The following is a 17,869-nucleotide window of genomic DNA, read 5'->3' on the forward strand; positions in this document are numbered from 1 at the left end:
AGTGGTAGGCTTCTGCTTGTCGCGAACGGGGGAAGGGTATGTGGGACAGTAGATCACGAGTAAAATCGACGTCTGCAATGAAGTGGATTTGGTTGCTGAAGCGCTGAAGCGCTGACCGGGACCGTTTACACTTTCTTAGTCACACCAAACAAATCACATGAGTATAATGACTTTTCGACGCGTACTCCTATTTAGTACTGTCACGTTATATTTTTGTGCACATGTTAATATCAAGATTTATTCTGTCGTTATCTGAAAGCGGTGACTACAGGAAGACTTTGTACGTGGCTATACAGAGTTTTACACCAGTTATACTTTAAGTACACCAAATACTCTTATAACGGTCGTTGTATAAGTATATATAATAATATTAAATATTGGAATGAACACTCACGGTAAACATATGCGCCTATGGCAGAGATGAAGGTTGTCTGGTTCTATAATTACATAGAGCGTTCCCTTTAAAAAAGATATTTGTCAGTGGTCATGTTTTATTAGACAAACAACATACATCTCTAATGGTCGTGTCCTTGACTGTTCCGTATATGACTTTCCCACCTTGACTAAAGAAAAAAACTTTAGTTCCAATCTAGAAAATGTATGAGTATAACCAATGGTTAAAGTAGAGAATTGAGCATGGATTAAACATACATGGAATTGTATATTGTCTGAATGTTGCTGGTTTTGGCCAAGAGATGCATTGTTTATTTCAGTATTTTCGACCATGATGTTGTTTAAAGACAGAAAAGCTGTAGTAAAGCTTTGACCAATGTCAATGACTATTAGGTTGTTACAACCCAGTTTTATACTGAAATATTATAATCCTAAGATCTGTTGTTTTTGAATTCGAATAGAAACTTCTATAGTTGTTACGTTTTATTTACGTCCGAATTTAAATAGGATTTAATTTCATTGAATTAGAAACAGGGTTCAACTTTATTACTATTAAACTTCTTGATTCCGGCAATGACTATTCGGATATACACTCATTGGTGGGCTGCATATTAATATAGTCTTACATAAAATAGTTTAATTTAATAGCAAATAACTTCATTTTTTGAATTGTGTTTTATACGTAATTAGACACAGAGTCTTTTTCTATAGTCTAGAATCAAATTAAAATTACTCAGGATCTTTTGCTCATAGTGGCGTAATATGATGAAACACATTGTATTTTTAGAATGATTCCTCATGATGGCGTCATCTTTACTTTTGAACAAATATATTAGACAGTATGCAATGTACATTATACCAACATTCACAGCCTCCTTTGATTTTTTTCTACTCTCTATTATGATAATTATACTTGTCGAATAAAAAGGTGTTTATAGTTATGTTTTTACTTTTCTCTTTTTATAACAAATTTGTTTAACACATTTTATTTTTAGTTTAGAAACACACTTGTATGTCATCAGAAAGTAACTATATTATAGTATCATTACCCTGTTTCACATTGTATGTATAATTCTATATAATTGATATTTATCAGTTACGTAGAATCTGATCTTGTTTTTTTTTATATAGTTATCAAGAATAGGTGTTTTATTGTGACGCTAAGATCCTATTCATTTCTATGATGTTGATATTGTGCATATCTATTGTCCAGAAATATACATTGTACGTACTTTACGGATTTGGTGCAACTATTTGCAGTTAGTATCCTTTTAATTGGATATTAAACCAAATAGTAAAGTATGTCATTGTATATGTCTGATACAATATGTAGACATGCACGACCTTTAGAAGCTATTTAACAGCAAGATTTAGAAAGTCATATTGAATGTGTGTTGGTTCTAGTGTATTATTTAAATAAATGTGGTGTGTTCATATTAGCGTTTAAGTAATAATGATATATGTCAGTGGCATGGTGACAAATTTATTGAATTTATATTTTGTGGATTTAATTTGAATTCAAATGTCATTATGTATATCTGTATTACAGTTAAAATATTTGTTTATACAACCACTTTTCCTATCAGAAATAGATAGAAATCATAGTTGAGAATAGGATTTGTGTAAATACTATCTACTATCAAGTCATTGATGTATTACAAGGCTTATTCAGGTGATTTTCTATACTGATCATGAACCGATATGACTGACAGAAACCTTGCGGTAATTGGTAATTCATACCATGATGACGTTACTGGTATCTGCCTATCGGAAGCTATCCATTGCATGGTCCGACGGCAACTTGCTCGTATAGCGTTAACTTCTTGAAGAACCGATTGTGAGGGCAAAGGGTATTCCTCTTTGTCTATATCCTTATGACTTCGTCCCTTCCCACTAGCCTCTTCATTACTTAACTATTCCCTTTCCAGATGCTGACGTATAAAGGTCCGTGGGTTTGCCGTCTCACTATCGCCGCCTATCAATGTAATATTCTAGAAGGGTTTATCAAATTTGGTCAATGGGTGGCGTATGACGTCATCGATGATACTCGTTTCATTAGATGGTTCTGTGATGATGCTTCATCTAGAGCCCGCTGGGACGTATAGTTGAGGACAATCAAAGACATCAAATTTTGTATCTCAGGAACGCGAATTTTCTGGCAAAAACTAACGACGGATTCAAACTCGGACGGTCAAATAGCGTCTAAAAACACACTTTTCGTAAAATTCCCACGAGGTTTTGACCACCGCCAAATTTTTTGGCCAAAATTTTTCAAAATATAGTCATGTTACTTGGTACCGGGCAGCTCGGCGACTCCAAAATTTACCACAAATGACTCGCTGAAAAATCGGCGGGCCTACTTTTGCTTTCTCACTGCCCATGCCGATGTACTCGCCGTCAAATCAAGATGAGCACCCGTAAAACGCCAGGAGCAATTGATGAAACAACGAATATTTTTGGTGGAACATCCTTTGGAAGTGCTTCAAGATGTGTTTTTTTGCTCAGATTCTATATCCTAGCTGCTTCTTGAAATGTCTTCTTTTCAACTTCACAATAGCAGTATTGCACAGTCATCCACAGCACTATAGACATAGTTTATGAATATGAATAGCCATAGCTAAAAAGTATAATAGCTTGCCAGTTCTACAGGGTTCAATTTGCAACAGAATTTTCGCTCAAAATGCATTCATGGCCTTTAGAGAAAAGAAGATTGAGGAAGTTATTGTTTTTGGCCGGAAATGTTCCTCATTTGCCTGGGTGGTCTGCCGTTAGGTGGCATCTTGCCGAATTTATTTAAGCGGAACGGCTCGATAATTTTTTTTGATATTTCAGGCGCGAACCCAGAATATCAAAAGCTATCTAAAAATGAATTTTTCGAGAATTTAGCGAATTTTTTTGACCACCGCCAAATTTTTTGGGAAATTTTTTCCAAAAAAGTTGAATCTGAAAAATCTGCTCGTGCAAATCGTTTAATTAGACGTAGTATTACCTATTAAAACAGTTTCGAGGCACCCTACATGTGTGTCATAGACTACATAATTCGTGCAAAAAAATTGATGTCTTTGATTGTCCTCAACTGTAGACCTTTGGCCTTGACCCTTGTCATTCGATCGCGTGGTTGCCGTGTGAGTTAAGATGAACTACCGTCTGACGTGAGAAACCGTCTGACTTCAGTTCCGAAATGTTGACGTCGAGCATTGAATTGGATGACAAGGGATAGTCCGAGCACATTGGCCATTATGTAACAAGAGACTATCGGTACGCGGAGGATGTAAAGGCGCGCTTATTACGCGTATACAAGTGACAGTGAGTAGACGAGAAGACCAGTCATTTCGGACGAGAAGTGTTGGTAAACTTCCGTAATGTGTCGATACTGTCCTGTACAATGTTCACTGCAATGATGGACTAATCTCATTACATTGAAGGAAATTTTCATGATGGGATATCCATAGGAGGTCTACACACCGCCGTCACAGTTCTGTCTCGTGTCTAGTAGAAGGTCTACACACCGCGCGCGGTACTCAGCTTCCGTGACAGCTAAAGGTTTTGCCCAGCACATCGCATTGCAGTCTAATTCTATTGTACTGTACCTTACGTACTTGGCACCGAGAGGAGTTAGTCATATCATTATACTCCCGACGATATACATCATTATGGATCATTTTACCGTTAAACTGGACACTCTATACCATTTAGCATTGTCGATGTTGTGAGAGTCATACTGGGAATACCTTTTCGACGACAAGGATCAGCATCACTGCTGTGCTGATACCCTTCCATCAACAATCAGCATAAACCAGTTGCCGCTATCGCTTTACTACCTTTCTACCTTCCTGTTTGTCGTGCACGCGGCTCCCAATCTATCCGCTTCCCAACTGCGATGACATTATCGATTTGACTACTCATTCCGTCCATCGTCTATCATCGATTCCTAACAATGCGGTACTGTGCTGTGATGTCCCGTTGCGGAGGCAGTACTGACGCGCCTTGATAATGTTCGGTCCTCTGTGCCACCCGGACGTGGTGCGCCGCGGCTGATTAGTAAGTCACGGTTTGTCATCGTCTTTCTGCTATTGCTGACTCTGACACGACACCTGTTGTCCAAGGAGCACCCCACGGAGAATGCACTTGACGACGGATCGCGCCACGCTAGCATGCTGGTCAGGTGAGTCTCAGCCTCTTACATGTCACCCAGCACAATACTGGGATACGACGTGGCCTACCGCGCCCGACTCACAGTCGAACTGCGTGTTATTGAACATGGGACGCGTCGTTAACCCGAATGACCAGTAGAAAAGATACGTACCCTATACGTCCTTTGTCTCCTCGCATGATGATTGACTTTGCATCCACACCTGTAGGTCAATAAACACGTTACTGCCTATACACGGATCTCCGTCTGATTACCGTCATCACCAACAAGCCCAGTCTGACCAGTTGAGGGATGGGTGGAAGGACACTGCAATTGCTGTGCTTGGTGGGATTAGCAGATACGGGTAGGGTGACTAGATAGTGATTAATTATACCAGCTGATCTGCACGAACCTTGACATTCCCGACGCGACTTCCAAGCTGCGGCGCAGCACACATTATCGAGTATAGTAAGTGAAGTGGACTAACTGAACAGTCCATCAGCAGTGGTGGAAAACGGCGACAGACACTCAACGGGTAGGGTTCTGAGTGGGTGTTGAGGGTATGGAATGCAGGTGTATACCTGCCATGCTGAGAGACCGAGTCCAGTATCACTAACATAATACAGGTACACCTCCGTCAGTCATGACCGGACGGCGCTGAACAGACGATTGGCGGTGTTCTGAGTGTATTAGGGAGAGTGGTTTGGTATGTAATGCAGGTGCATACCAGATATGTCTGCAGTGTCCATTTATACACACTGACCCGTTTATCGTCCAGTATACGGTCGCGGGTCGAGTCCACGCGGGTGTATCGTTGAAGTTTTGAAGGATGTGTTAGCGATGGTTGGTTGTAGTACATCCAGGTACGTACCGCTGGTGTCTGTTGTGTAGCCCACATCCATATAGACTAACCCGCGCAGAGCTCGTTTATATTGTCCGTCGAAACAATACTACCGTACGATTCGAGTCCATGTAAATGTTTTTAGAGCCTTGAAGGGGACTGGTGGTGTCTTGTTGGAACCTTGAAGAGGGGTGGTGGTGATGGTGACGGTTGAAGGTGAAGTGGACATTTCCATTTGCAGCGGCACGCTCGTCGCTTTGCCATTCAAGTCCGGTTACCAACATTTTCGAATCACGTCAGCTTTTGGCTCCAGGTTTAAGGTGCTCATCCCACTGAATACGCCTGGTCTACATCAGCAGTAGCGGCCCAAGACTGGACCAAGACTTCCCTAAGACATCCAACGAGCACGAGAATGAACTGCAACACACCATCGACGGTGCATATCAGATATGAAGGCATGGCATCGTATGTGCCTGGTACAATCTGGGTGTTTGGAGAGGGAAAAATTGTTGGGTCAGCATACGGTCATGGATATGGGGATGATTGGAAGTGGCTTTAAAGGGAGCGACGTGAAGAGAGATTATCATTGAATCATTCACCTTTCCATCCTGCACGAGCACAGACACTAAGATTTCGTCTGGATCACCGACGCGTCCCAGTACTTGAATATTCCGCTGATCTATTCACCGCACATACATAGGCGAAATAAACATGAGTTTTGACCCGTATTTAAGTGGGGTCTCGGTTCGAAGAACTGAAATAGGTTTAAGGAATGGAAGCAAAGAGACCTACCGCCAATATGCATCCAGCCATTCCCATGGGCAATAGCGGCATCTCTCCGAATATCGTCTTGTCCCTGTTCAAGTACAGTTTGGATGGTGATGTGCAGGAACGAGAGAAATTTGTCTGTTGCTTCATCGTATCGATATCAGAGTATCAGTTAAGAATTTTCTTGTTTTCAGATAAACAGAAAGGGTGGGGTGCAGGGCAGCATAAACCGCACCCGCCGCACTTTCTACGCGCTCAAGCAGAGAGGAAATTGAATACAAGACTTACCGTTCCCTATGAAATCATCCAACGCTGAACCCTGCCCTTCTCCATGTATTGCCCCTCCCTTCACTCCTCCTTCGACAGTCGTCTGTACAGGAAGCCACCCAATCAATGCTTCGGAGCCCTCCCCGCCAACAGCACTAGCAGGGAAGAGTATCAAAATATGACAGTGCGAAGGCCGGGAGCACGGGTGAGAATGGCATTGGAACGGGAGTGTAATAGTAGAACAGGTCGGGCCGACGAGGGTCAGCGAATGTTATGGGATTTATTTCTGATTCCGGTTCTGGTTCATATTCGTGTTGGGTGGGGAAGTGTCGGAAGATGACGGTACTGCCCGGTCGCTGTTGTAGTATATGGCCTGCGAAGATGTTGCCTCGGTGTACGTGTATATGATATGATATGTTGCAAGGTGGTAGGTCTAGGTAGACAAGTGCTAGCCTTCCTGTACAGTGACGATCATCTTTTGCCGGTTCGAGTAAAGTCCCTTCTGAGGATTCTAAGGGTTGATGATGAAGCTTTTGGAGTGACTATGGCGTGCAATATCGTAAACGATGATTAGTGGTACTGAGATCGATGTCGCTGAGACTGAACGACAATCGACCTCGAAAAAATGGTGGAAAAAAAATCATGCTTGGGGCCCGCAGTCAAATCCGACGCGGTCCGTTTGTTTGGAATTAGCGTCAGTAGTAAACATGCCCCTATTTTATAATTCACGGTGACACCGTTCGACACCGGCAATGCCAACGACTGTTTGGCAGAGTATACAAATCATACTTTTCAGAGAGGTAAAATGCATGTTATTGAATATTGTTGTAAGGCATGGGATTAAGCAATTCGTAGGTATGAAATTGGATTTTGTAAGGCATGTAATTAAGCAATTTGTAGGCAAAAAAAAAAAAAAAAAAAAAAAAAAAAAAAAAAAAAAAAAAAAAAAAACATAATCAGGTATTGAGGATTAGAATACAACTAAAAAAAAAAAAAAAAAAACAGACACGCACCTTATACACTTCACAAACAGGCAACTAACTATCGCCAATGACTGAGTCGACATCTAACTCCTCCGACAATACGACAAATCGCACAGCAGACGTAAGAGATAGGTTAGGAGTGATGTCACTGTTAAAAATGGTCAATAGCAGCGATACAACGAAGAACAAGCGTAGAAATTTAAAGGAAAGCGAAACAGTAAAGAATGGGTATTTACAGAGTCAAACGGGACAGACACAGGCCTGGAGGCTATCTCAATATAAAAGCAGACCATAAGCAACGATACATGGGTCAACAACGAAAGAGTTCGTGAAACAAAACATTGCCACACGGAAACTGCACAAGGAAAAAGAGGATCAGCGGACCGAATTTGACCGTGAAACGTATGAGTTTATGTAAATGGTTGCAGAGACACGACCCAACGCGCCAAAATTTGGCGATTAAAAAAAAAACCACAAAACCCACTTCCTTTCAATCACGGGAATTATTTAAGTTGATGGAGGTTGCTTTGCGATCGTTCGCGATTCAGTACAAAGTACATGAGCTTCATTGCATATGACATTTATTTATTTAAACTATCATTTCACCAGGTTCAGAAATATAAGACCACGTTTGTCATGAGATACACTGTCTGTGTCAGTAGAAAACTCGATCAGTGACGCCCATGTCCCTGAGGATTCCTTCGAAACGTGAATCTACAGTATTTGTGTCAAGCAACATGTGAAACACTCCTCTATTAGCTTCACCGCATTCCGGACAGACAGACGTTGGTATAACACCACCGCCCTTCAAACAAATCTCCATGTTATTACCGACTTCGTTGTCCGCGATGGGCAACAAGAAATGTCAGTGCATGTCAGTGCATGTAAGTGCACGTCGGCACTGACATTCACTGACAATATAATGTCTATGCACTGACATGCACTGACATCACTTAGGATTTGTGAAAAAATTGAAGTCTGTACTTCTATACAATAAAACTATGTTTATTGCAGGATTACTTAGATGGATTTTGACCGGATTTTAAGTGTCTGGAAATCTAGTATCCTCCTAGAATTATTTTAACACTGACTGCCAAGAGTTGATGCACTGACACATGCACTGACCGCCAAGCATTTGCACTGACTGTGCACTGACATGCACTGACGGTGCACTTACATGCACTGACGATGCACTCACATGCACTGACGGTGCACTCACATGCACTGACATAAACTGACTTTCAGTAATGGTGCACTGACGATGCACTGACATTATTTTTACCTTATAATCATGTTATCTTTTATTTCAAACGAAGAACACAATGGTAGGTAGGTAGACTGGTATGAATTACCTCTGGTCCATCAACTGTCCCAAAGACCTGCTCAACTAGGATGCACCGATGGGACTTTCTAGTTCCCTTTCCCTTTTAGCTGTGTCATAGGGACGTCCTCCCTACTAAAAAACCGCACCCAAGCTAAGGCCAATATTTCAAAGCATTGTTGCGCCTGCAGCCAAGTATGATCCCAAATCATTGTCAAACAAGCATATTGGATCATTTATACACAGGGATACTCTGAGGCGTCTATCTAATGATTCCAGCATAATTCATTCATTTTCCAACATCTATGCTTGATTTAGTACACCGGATCATTACTTGAAAATGTAGAAAATATATGTCTACTTCTATATCTTGTTATTTAGCCATGTCTGGCCCATAAATTCCGAGACTGTATGTTTTAATCCTCCCTAAGTTAACTTTCTCACGGCCCACGACTTTCAATCTAACAAGTAAAAACTTTGCCACCACACGATGAACTAACCAACGCACTAACATAACCCAGGACGCACTGACACACCCTGACCAATTTATAGATGATTTGAAACATGCACTGACACTGCACTGACATCACTGCAGTTTACACTGACATTGCTGTGGTATGCACTGACATGCACTGACCGCACTGACATTGCACTGACATTTTCCAGTGCCCGTCCGCGATGTACCTACGAGCAAGCGAATGGCGATTAGAGGAATACACGTACAGAAGACACGCAGAAGAAGATATACACACAATACATACCATGGATGATAAGAACGGTTACACATGAAGTGCACGCTGGGAAGATCGAGCTGGTCGATGTAACTGGAGCACCTTGTCATAGAACACCCGAGACTCTTCTGTGTTTGTCAATTCAGCAAATTGCTTTATCCTGTCAACGATCTCCAGACGATACGATTTCGTGAGAGCTTGATCCTACGAAAGGAAAAACAACGAACAGATTAAATAGAAAGGGAAACTTACATTCTGAATTTCACTCCTACTTTCCTTGATCGTCTTGATCAACCATTGCTTCATTAAACCGACACTCGCCACTCCATTTCGACTCAAAACTTGTAAGACTCCCAAGGAGAATCAATTGCACGTCGTCGATATGCTCCAGGATGTCCTTCAAACCAGTTTGATGTCGGTTAAGCAGCTCCGGCGTCGAGGTCAAGAACCTCAGAACAAGCGAGTATAGATGAGGACAGGCCTTTCCTTGGTACATGAGATGCTCGATAACCTCCTGCAACGCGTCGGGTGTGTTGCCTTCTTTGTCTTTGTCCATCCAAAAGCGTAGAACATCTTCATACATACCATCTTCTCCTAGAGTAACACGAGTCCGCCAGTGAAGCGGTATAGAAAAGCACAGCGATACCAAGATACCCATTGAGGTACATACCCTAATCCAAGCATGAGAAAGTCTGTACAACCTACAGTCTACATGAAATTTTAATGTCTATCATAATCACAAGAAAACAGAGGCAGCGTACAAACGCTGATTAATGTAAACGACAAAATATTCTGCTTCACGTCTTTCTTCGGCTGCTCCATCACAGCCGTGTTCTGCACCAGAGACGGTGCGTGGAAGTCGAACGAGAAGAGCTCGTTTTCAGGTGCTTTGGGCTGTGCCGCCTGCGCCTGCGCGGGCGCGGGGTGGGAGTACATTAGTCACAGCATAATAAGTGGACATTGGTTGGGTGGATAGTCACAGTAATATGAACTGATAGATTGCCACGCGCTTGGAGTTTTCCGAGATTGATACTGGGCATACAGTCTAAAGAGCGCAAAATCACCACAGACGGATAATTGGAATGAAACAGTATTCACCTTCCCATCCAGAACTCTATGACAAGGGTTTAATTTCAACAGGAAGTTGTATTATTCCACGGTGTCTAGGATTTACCCTTCAGTAGCGGGTACATAGATATTACATCAACAAAAAGTATGAATAAACCATATAACATGTTCAAGAAAGGTCAAGGAGATGATTACCGAACTGTCCGTCTAAAATAGCGTCTTCCATAGTTGGGGGGATATACGCCAGCGCCATCTCCTCGAGAAAAAAACCAGCTTTCAGTTCCCCAGGGACGATAGGGATAAGATCATCGATCCCCTAAAAACTCGTCAACTGAATCCCAAATTCAGACGAACAATGTCATACTTTGTTACATGTACCGTACAATTGCTTGTACCCAAGAGACACCAGAAGGGCGTCTGCTTTGCATTCCACGTACCGATTCAGGTCGTCTAATGGAATGTCTATCTCGGAAAGGTCCAGCAAATCTATAATATTCAGCATGCTAATCAGACACGGACCATTAAAAAACAAACCATTATCATACCACTGCCGAATTTTTTTTCGATTTTAACAATGGTCCCGACGAATTCGTTGACAAAACTGGTTAACGGACGCCTTTTCAAATGATAAAAAAGCAGCGAGACAAAGTCTACATGACATTCCCTGTCATTGAAGATCCGGGTGTAAGTAGATACCATAGTTGGGAGGTAATCTTTGCCAGAAAACCATTGTAGAAGCCGGGACAGAGAAATACCAAATATTCCTTGAATGAATATAAAAACGAGCAACCTCTCAGAGAAAGGATACACGGAAGATCTCGTCCAAATATTCATAAATTTTTCCTTTGGACGCAAGAGTTCCCATTCATCGACGCAATCGTCCATTCGAATTCCTGTGAGACCGTGCGTAATCTTGGCCATCGCCTCCTGGTGGACGTTTTCACTGTTAGAACGTTGTTAATCGAATCCTGAGATAAATCCATGTATAAAAAATTCACACCCACTTGACCGACTGGAAACTGAAATAGCAATGTGCTTCTGGGACTGTAATTTCTTTGGAGATTATATCCAATAGTCGCTTATGTATCCCATGAGAAGCAATAGAAAGTTTGAAAAAGAAGATGCCACCGCATCGTTGTTGGAATGACAGACACTCAGTCCAATCCTTAGAGTCACGTGATAAACCAGCACAACGTGCTTCCCATAACGTCGTCACAGCATGCAAGTATGCTTTCCAAATCTGAACAGGGCAGTTCCAAGGCAATTCAAACAAAGTTAGTCCCGAAGGAAAAAATGTTACATTAACAACAACACCTTAATGTACCGAATGGGAAAGAGAACAAAACGCCGCGAATCCTTAGCGAGTAGTCGCTCCTGCGCATCAAGAATAAGAATTCGAGCGGGAGAGAACCTATGAATCTCTATCATAACATTACAAACACAACAAACCGCGACATTTGAGGCGCTCACCAAGATTCGCCATAACAATGGAGCTGTGAACTTGCGCACACTGACTCTGTCTGACGACCTGACCTTAAATCTACGTCGCGGTTTACACATAAAGAGACTCAGAATGCAATACACCGTCACTTACAACACGAGCTAAGACTTGCATACATCATCACGTAAACATAAGCACGTACACTTCCTCCCACGATGGGTAAAAGTGCTGGCTAGTTAGCGTGATAGTTGCTATTACTCATATGATCTGACAACCAAACAAAATAACAACACACGGCGGACAAAGTGTTGCTTACTTGGTGTTACGTGAGCAGTTCGTGACTGGACCCAATTAAACACAAGCTAAGTGACAGTAATACTTGCATACGTCATCACGTAAACATAAACACGTACACTTCCTCCCACGATGGGTAAAAGTGCTGACTAGTTAGCGTGATAGTTGCTATTACTCATATGATCTGACAACCAAACAAAATAACAACACACGGCGGACAAAGTGTCGCCTACTTGGTGTTACATGAACAGTTCGTGACTGGACCCAATTAAAGAATCATTGAACGAATTTCAGTAACAGTACCAGATACCATACACAGACAAAACTCTATATAAACGAGTACACCCTATTTAAATAAGACAAAAGACCAGAACAGATAAAATCAACACCAACGCCCCGACAGACCCATTTCCAGATATATTGAAGAATGGTGAGCGCTTACAAAAACTTATAGTAGAACTATCTGTCAAATTACACAACGCAGACCACTTATATTAACACACAAAACACGGTATCGTCGTTGAAAGCGTCGACTCTGCAACGCGGTAAGTAATCGTTTTACCTATGGGAATTATCGCTGATGAAAAATTCGATTCGTCACCTTGTATCCAATTCAAATCTGGTTAAACTTGAAACTTGATATTAAATGAATTTAAATTGACACGGATTAATTCCGATTTCACGCGTTGGACGAAATTTCAGATATCGATATCTACAGGTACAAACCCGAATATAGCCGTCCATATGTAGAAAAGCTTAAAGTGTTACGTTTCAACGAATATTACAAGTTCACCACAATATGGCTTTATCATGATGACGCTATAAAACACATAAATGACACTACAAATCTCGTATTCACTGTCAGTATCTCTGTACTGATGTTCTGGTTCAGATATTTTACTATGAATGACATGAAAGCCATAGCCGATTCCCATGGCATACAATTTTCCCGTTTAACTAAACCCAAACTATTCGCTAAGATATTTGAACACCAATGCAGTAGCAAATGCAGTAACTTGATATATGTTTTCAAATGCATGGCAAGACCACGTCAACATATATTCAGTATTTTCGAAGAACGGTGTGGCAATTTCGATTTTGAAAGACGAACTGTTGCCAAAGAAAATTTGAACAACCCACCACAAGACAATCCTGGTATAGACTGCGCGGATACGATTACAGAATCACAGCAACCCAATCGAGTTAAAGCGGTCCCCATCGACGAAGATCATCTTAAACCTATCGGGAAAGATGAAAAATTAAAAATTATACGGGAATGGAAACAAGAAATGTCTACGGACAGACTGTCCAATGTAGTATGCGCGGCATGCGCTTTGAGGTTTTTCAAGCGCGATTGTATATGGGTAAACCCAGACAATACCAAGCTGAATCTACTACAAAATCCACACTTGCCAGATTCAATTTTACCTAAGACTTATGATATCAAGATTTACAGAAAGGCCATACTGCATTATAAAGGCATGGAATACCGTGATCGTATTGGCAAGCTATGTCTCTGTCCAAAATGTGACAAAGCACTAGCGGCCTTCACTATGCCTAAATTTGCTTTGTGTAACTGGATGTATTATGGAATTGAAAGTTTACCAGAAACCGTGAAGACGGCGATAGAACATTCAACTATCTTCGACAGGATGTTATGTTCGCGAGCACGGTCCAGTGTAATCACGTGCAGATTGAACCACACCACACAAACAGAAGACAAAGACGACAACGAAAATACGTTGAGTCGAGCTAGGAAAGGTATAAGAGGAAACGTTCTAGTATCACCGCTAGACGTGATACGCATGAACAATGTTATACCACCTGCGTCTGACACGATAAGGGACACAATGTGTGCTATATTCATCGGTAAAGATCTACCTAACCGTAAGACCATTCACAGATATAAACCTACCTTAGTCCGAAGATCGAGGGTAAAGACAATAATACACTTTCTATTAACCGAAAATCCAGAATACTCTGCGAGCACCGAGTACAGCGAAGAGAATATGAGACTTTTGTTTGACAACGACAAAGACGAGGGTATACCACACGCCGTACATATAGGCGCTATGACCGATAACGACGCCATCAGCTCAGCCGTCGCAGATTATACATGTCGAAATGTGGATGAAAATTCAAAGGACGAATTATACAATGAATTACTGATGGAAAATGTAGGATATACATCTGGAGACAACTCACCACAGGCATTCCTGACTATGAAATCAACTGCTTTGGAGAGATGTCTCACTGGGAAACCATTCCTGGCTTCTGGTACAGGATCTAGTATGGTACCTGACTTTCAAAATCCATCGATCTTGACATGGTTATTCCCCCATCTGGACCCTTGGGGTATCGGAGGGTTTTACCATCCCGGACGAAAGATTAAAATAAGCATGGAGGAACAACTCAAACATCTTCTTTTAGTAGACGACAGCCCGTTTGCGAAAGACCCAGAATTCGCGTTTATTTTCTATAACATATGTCGGAAGGCACTAGTGTCCCAGAGTCTACGTTTCTCGGTATCCCAATCGTCACACAAGAAAATAGCTAACGAACTGTTAAATATCGATTTAGACATGTTAAGTCACTTAACCAAAGAATGTGAGAAAAATCCGTATTACAAACCAACAGAAACAAAAGAAAAAGAAGCTTTTAGACTACTGTCTTCGATCAGACTGGTATCAAAACACGTACCCGGGAGCGATGGCTACAAACTAACTCTACGTAACCAAATCAGGGCATTGATTAATAATAAAGGAACACCAACACTATTCATCACTATCAACCCGTCTGACGTGGACAACCCTATCGTACGTCTGTTAGCGGGTGAGGATATTTCATTGGAAAGTATCGAACGAGGAGAGGACTGGACGAAATGGAGAAGATCACTCTTTGCAGCACGGAACCCTTCAGGATGTGCACGTTTTTTTGACCTAATGATAAACAACTTCATTAACGTCATATTACGATACGGGCGCGAGGAAAATGGTTTATACGGCAAATGTACAGCGTACTACGGTACTGTCGAGGCACAAGGTAAAGGAACATTACATTGCCACATGCTGATTTGGTTGCACGGGCACTTATCTCCCCAGAAACTACGCGATGAAATGACCCGATCAATACATTATCAAACAAGAGTGTTCATGTGGATCGAATCTATAATTCAATGTGAATTTCCAAACTCAGTAGGATCCGAACAACAGACTAACGATTACCCCCGACGAATACTATCTACTGAAACAGGTGATCCTCATCCAGGTGTAATACAATCACCTTCCCCACAAAATTATACCGATATAAACCAATTTTGGCTCGAGTTCGACTTCTTCCTGGAGCGAATCTTACATCAGTACGCATGGCACGAGCACCAAGCAACGTGCTGGAAATACCTTGAACGAGGTCAATCCAAATCAGACAATAATTGCAGAATGGGTATAAATGGGCAGACCTTGGAAAAGACTACATTAGACGAAATAACAAAAGAGATACTACTCCGCAGACACCATCCAAGATTAGCGCAACACACTGATATAGTATCATTCTTATTGCAGTGCAACATGGACATTAAATTCGTAGGGTCAGGAGATGCAGCAAAAGCGTTCTTGTACTATGTTACTGATTATATAACAAAGGCATCTCTACCAGTTCATGCAGGTATGGCCGCGTTGTCGTATGCTGTAAGTAAAGCGTACAGCAAAATGTCCGCAAATCAATCAGAAATATCAGACAATCAAACAGTGGGTGCCATCATAACAGCTGTTAATAGTATGATGGGCAGACAGGAAATATCACAACCACAAGTAATGAGCTATCTAGTAGGCGGAGGCGACCACTACACATCTCACAAATTTGCTATACTCAAATGGCACAGTATAAGAAGGTTTTGCATGTCTCATCACACTAAATCCAATCAGACGCCCAACAACAGCACATTAGACGACGTAAGCAATACCAACGAACAAGAAAACGAAGAGTCAGTTGAGTTAAATATGGGTGACAGAGACATAACGGCGTCCAACCAACGACTGGACTATTGTTTAAGACCAGCGAACGACAAATTCATAGATTTGTGTTTGTATGACTTTGTAGCATGGGGTATCAAACAACGGTATACCAAAGAAATGTTACACATTGAAACAGCAGTACGTCCAGGATCATTCTTAAACGACGAGCACCCTGAGTATTTCACCCATTATATGACAATCAGAAGAAAAAGTTGTATACCAATTATACTAGGCCCTTCTATTCCGAATCCATTGAAGTCTGATCAACTAAAAGATGACTGGGCAAGGGACATGTTACTCCTCTTCAAACCGTGGAGGGATATATCAGATTTAAAGACCCCATCAGAAACATGGACAGACGCATTTCATAACTACGAGATATCAATGAAACTAGAACACACGCGCATCATACAGAACATGCAAGCTTTGACAGAATGTAGCGAGGCCCGCGACGCACACAGGCAGCGCAGACGTGGAAAAACATCCGAGGATGTAGTGTCCGATGAAGTACAGGATATAATATTAACAGACACGGAAGGTAATACAGACACCCTCAACCCTAACGATGTATACTCTCCAGATCCCTTCCAATGCATTGAAAACCCCAACGAAGACTTTACAACAAACTTACACGACTCCATAGATAACATAGGAGAGGAAACTTCAAGATTTCTAGACATGTGTCTCCCACTGGATACAACGGAAACTGCTGTGGACACGGAATATCAAAAATCAGTTCCAGTAAACCAACAAACTCTAACATCACATGAAGTGGATGATCTGTTAGCAAGCCATCGCGCCATCATGAAATCAAAAAGAAAACGTGCAATGCTACATGAACCCGACACAGACGACATAACTACGCCACCCAAACGATATCGCAATGGGAACTATGCACCTATTGCCAAGCAAGCTATACTCCAGGATTTGTATGATTTAAGTCATAATTACAATTCAATAACAGACACTGACACCATGAACAACATCGCAGAAGAAATGGGACTTTTAAATAACCCAGAACAGCTAAAGGCGTTCCGAATCATCGGTAACCATATCATAACCGACAACAAGGAACAGTTGCTGATTCATATTGCAGGCGTTGGCGGTACAGGTAAATCCCATTTGATAAAATGTCTGATTATGTTATTCGAGCGCTTGCATCGCAGGAATGAGTTATTATTAGGAGCACCGACCGGAATAGCGGCAGTGCTGATCGGAGGACAAACACTACACTCACTGATAGTATCTCATGCAAATCAGTCACAAGCAAAACCCAATAAACTTAAACTAATTCAAATTTGGAAATACATAAAAACTTTAATAATAGACGAGACCTCAATGATAAGCGCAAAATTCCTCAGTGAAATCTCTATCAGAATTAGGCAAGGGAAAGGAGATGACGTCGTTAACAGCAATAAACCATTCGGAGGAATTAATGTAATATTTATGGGCGACTGCGCACAACTAAAACCCCCTCTACAAAAGCCATTATATGCAAATGAATTGGTGAAGAACCCGTCTTTTGCAGAAGCTCGGAACGTGTCAGGACCATCACAACTAAATGGCGCATTTCTATGGAGACAAGTAAAAACAGTGATACAACTAGTCAAAAACGAA

The 17,869-nt window shown here is 41.6% G+C and overlaps 4 protein-coding genes across 4 annotated transcripts; 1 reads left to right on the plus strand and 3 right to left on the minus strand.

The window, feature by feature from the left end:
- Nucleotides 1-5,690: 5,690 nt before the first annotated feature.
- On the minus strand, nucleotides 5,691-6,045 carry JR316_0010888 (uncharacterized protein; the record flags this gene model as incomplete). Its single annotated transcript, XM_047896552.1, has 2 exons — nucleotides 5,691-5,849; nucleotides 5,966-6,045. Coding segments are annotated over 2 exons (239 nt in total), but the record flags the coding sequence as incomplete, so codon positions are not given.
- A 3,659-nt stretch (nucleotides 6,046-9,704) lies between these two features.
- JR316_0010889 (uncharacterized protein) lies at nucleotides 9,705-10,372 on the minus strand (the record flags this gene model as incomplete). Its single annotated transcript, XM_047896553.1, has 2 exons — nucleotides 9,705-10,144; nucleotides 10,198-10,372. 2 exons carry the CDS (start codon nucleotides 10,370-10,372, stop codon nucleotides 9,705-9,707), a joined length of 615 nt encoding a protein of 204 aa, XP_047744598.1.
- A 301-nt stretch (nucleotides 10,373-10,673) lies between these two features.
- Nucleotides 10,674-11,425, minus strand: JR316_0010890 (Ribonucleoside-diphosphate reductase small chain; the record flags this gene model as incomplete). The annotated part of the gene is made up of 3 exons (XM_047896554.1): nucleotides 10,674-10,820; nucleotides 10,869-10,990; nucleotides 11,050-11,425. The coding sequence occupies 3 exons, from the start codon at nucleotides 11,423-11,425 to the stop codon at nucleotides 10,674-10,676; spliced, it is 645 nt and encodes a 214-aa protein (XP_047744599.1).
- A 4,380-nt stretch (nucleotides 11,426-15,805) lies between these two features.
- Nucleotides 15,806-17,435, plus strand: JR316_0010891 (uncharacterized protein; the record flags this gene model as incomplete). Its single annotated transcript, XM_047896555.1, has 3 exons — nucleotides 15,806-15,925; nucleotides 16,163-17,363; nucleotides 17,419-17,435. The coding sequence occupies 3 exons, from the start codon at nucleotides 15,806-15,808 to the stop codon at nucleotides 17,433-17,435; spliced, it is 1,338 nt and encodes a 445-aa protein (XP_047744600.1).
- Between the last annotated feature and the right edge of the window lie 434 nt (nucleotides 17,436-17,869).

The sequence above is a fragment of the Psilocybe cubensis genome, chromosome 10, assembly GCF_017499595.1.
Source record: "Psilocybe cubensis strain MGC-MH-2018 chromosome 10, whole genome shotgun sequence".
In the NCBI taxonomy this organism is placed as follows: Eukaryota; Fungi; Basidiomycota; class Agaricomycetes; order Agaricales; family Agrocybaceae; genus Psilocybe; species Psilocybe cubensis.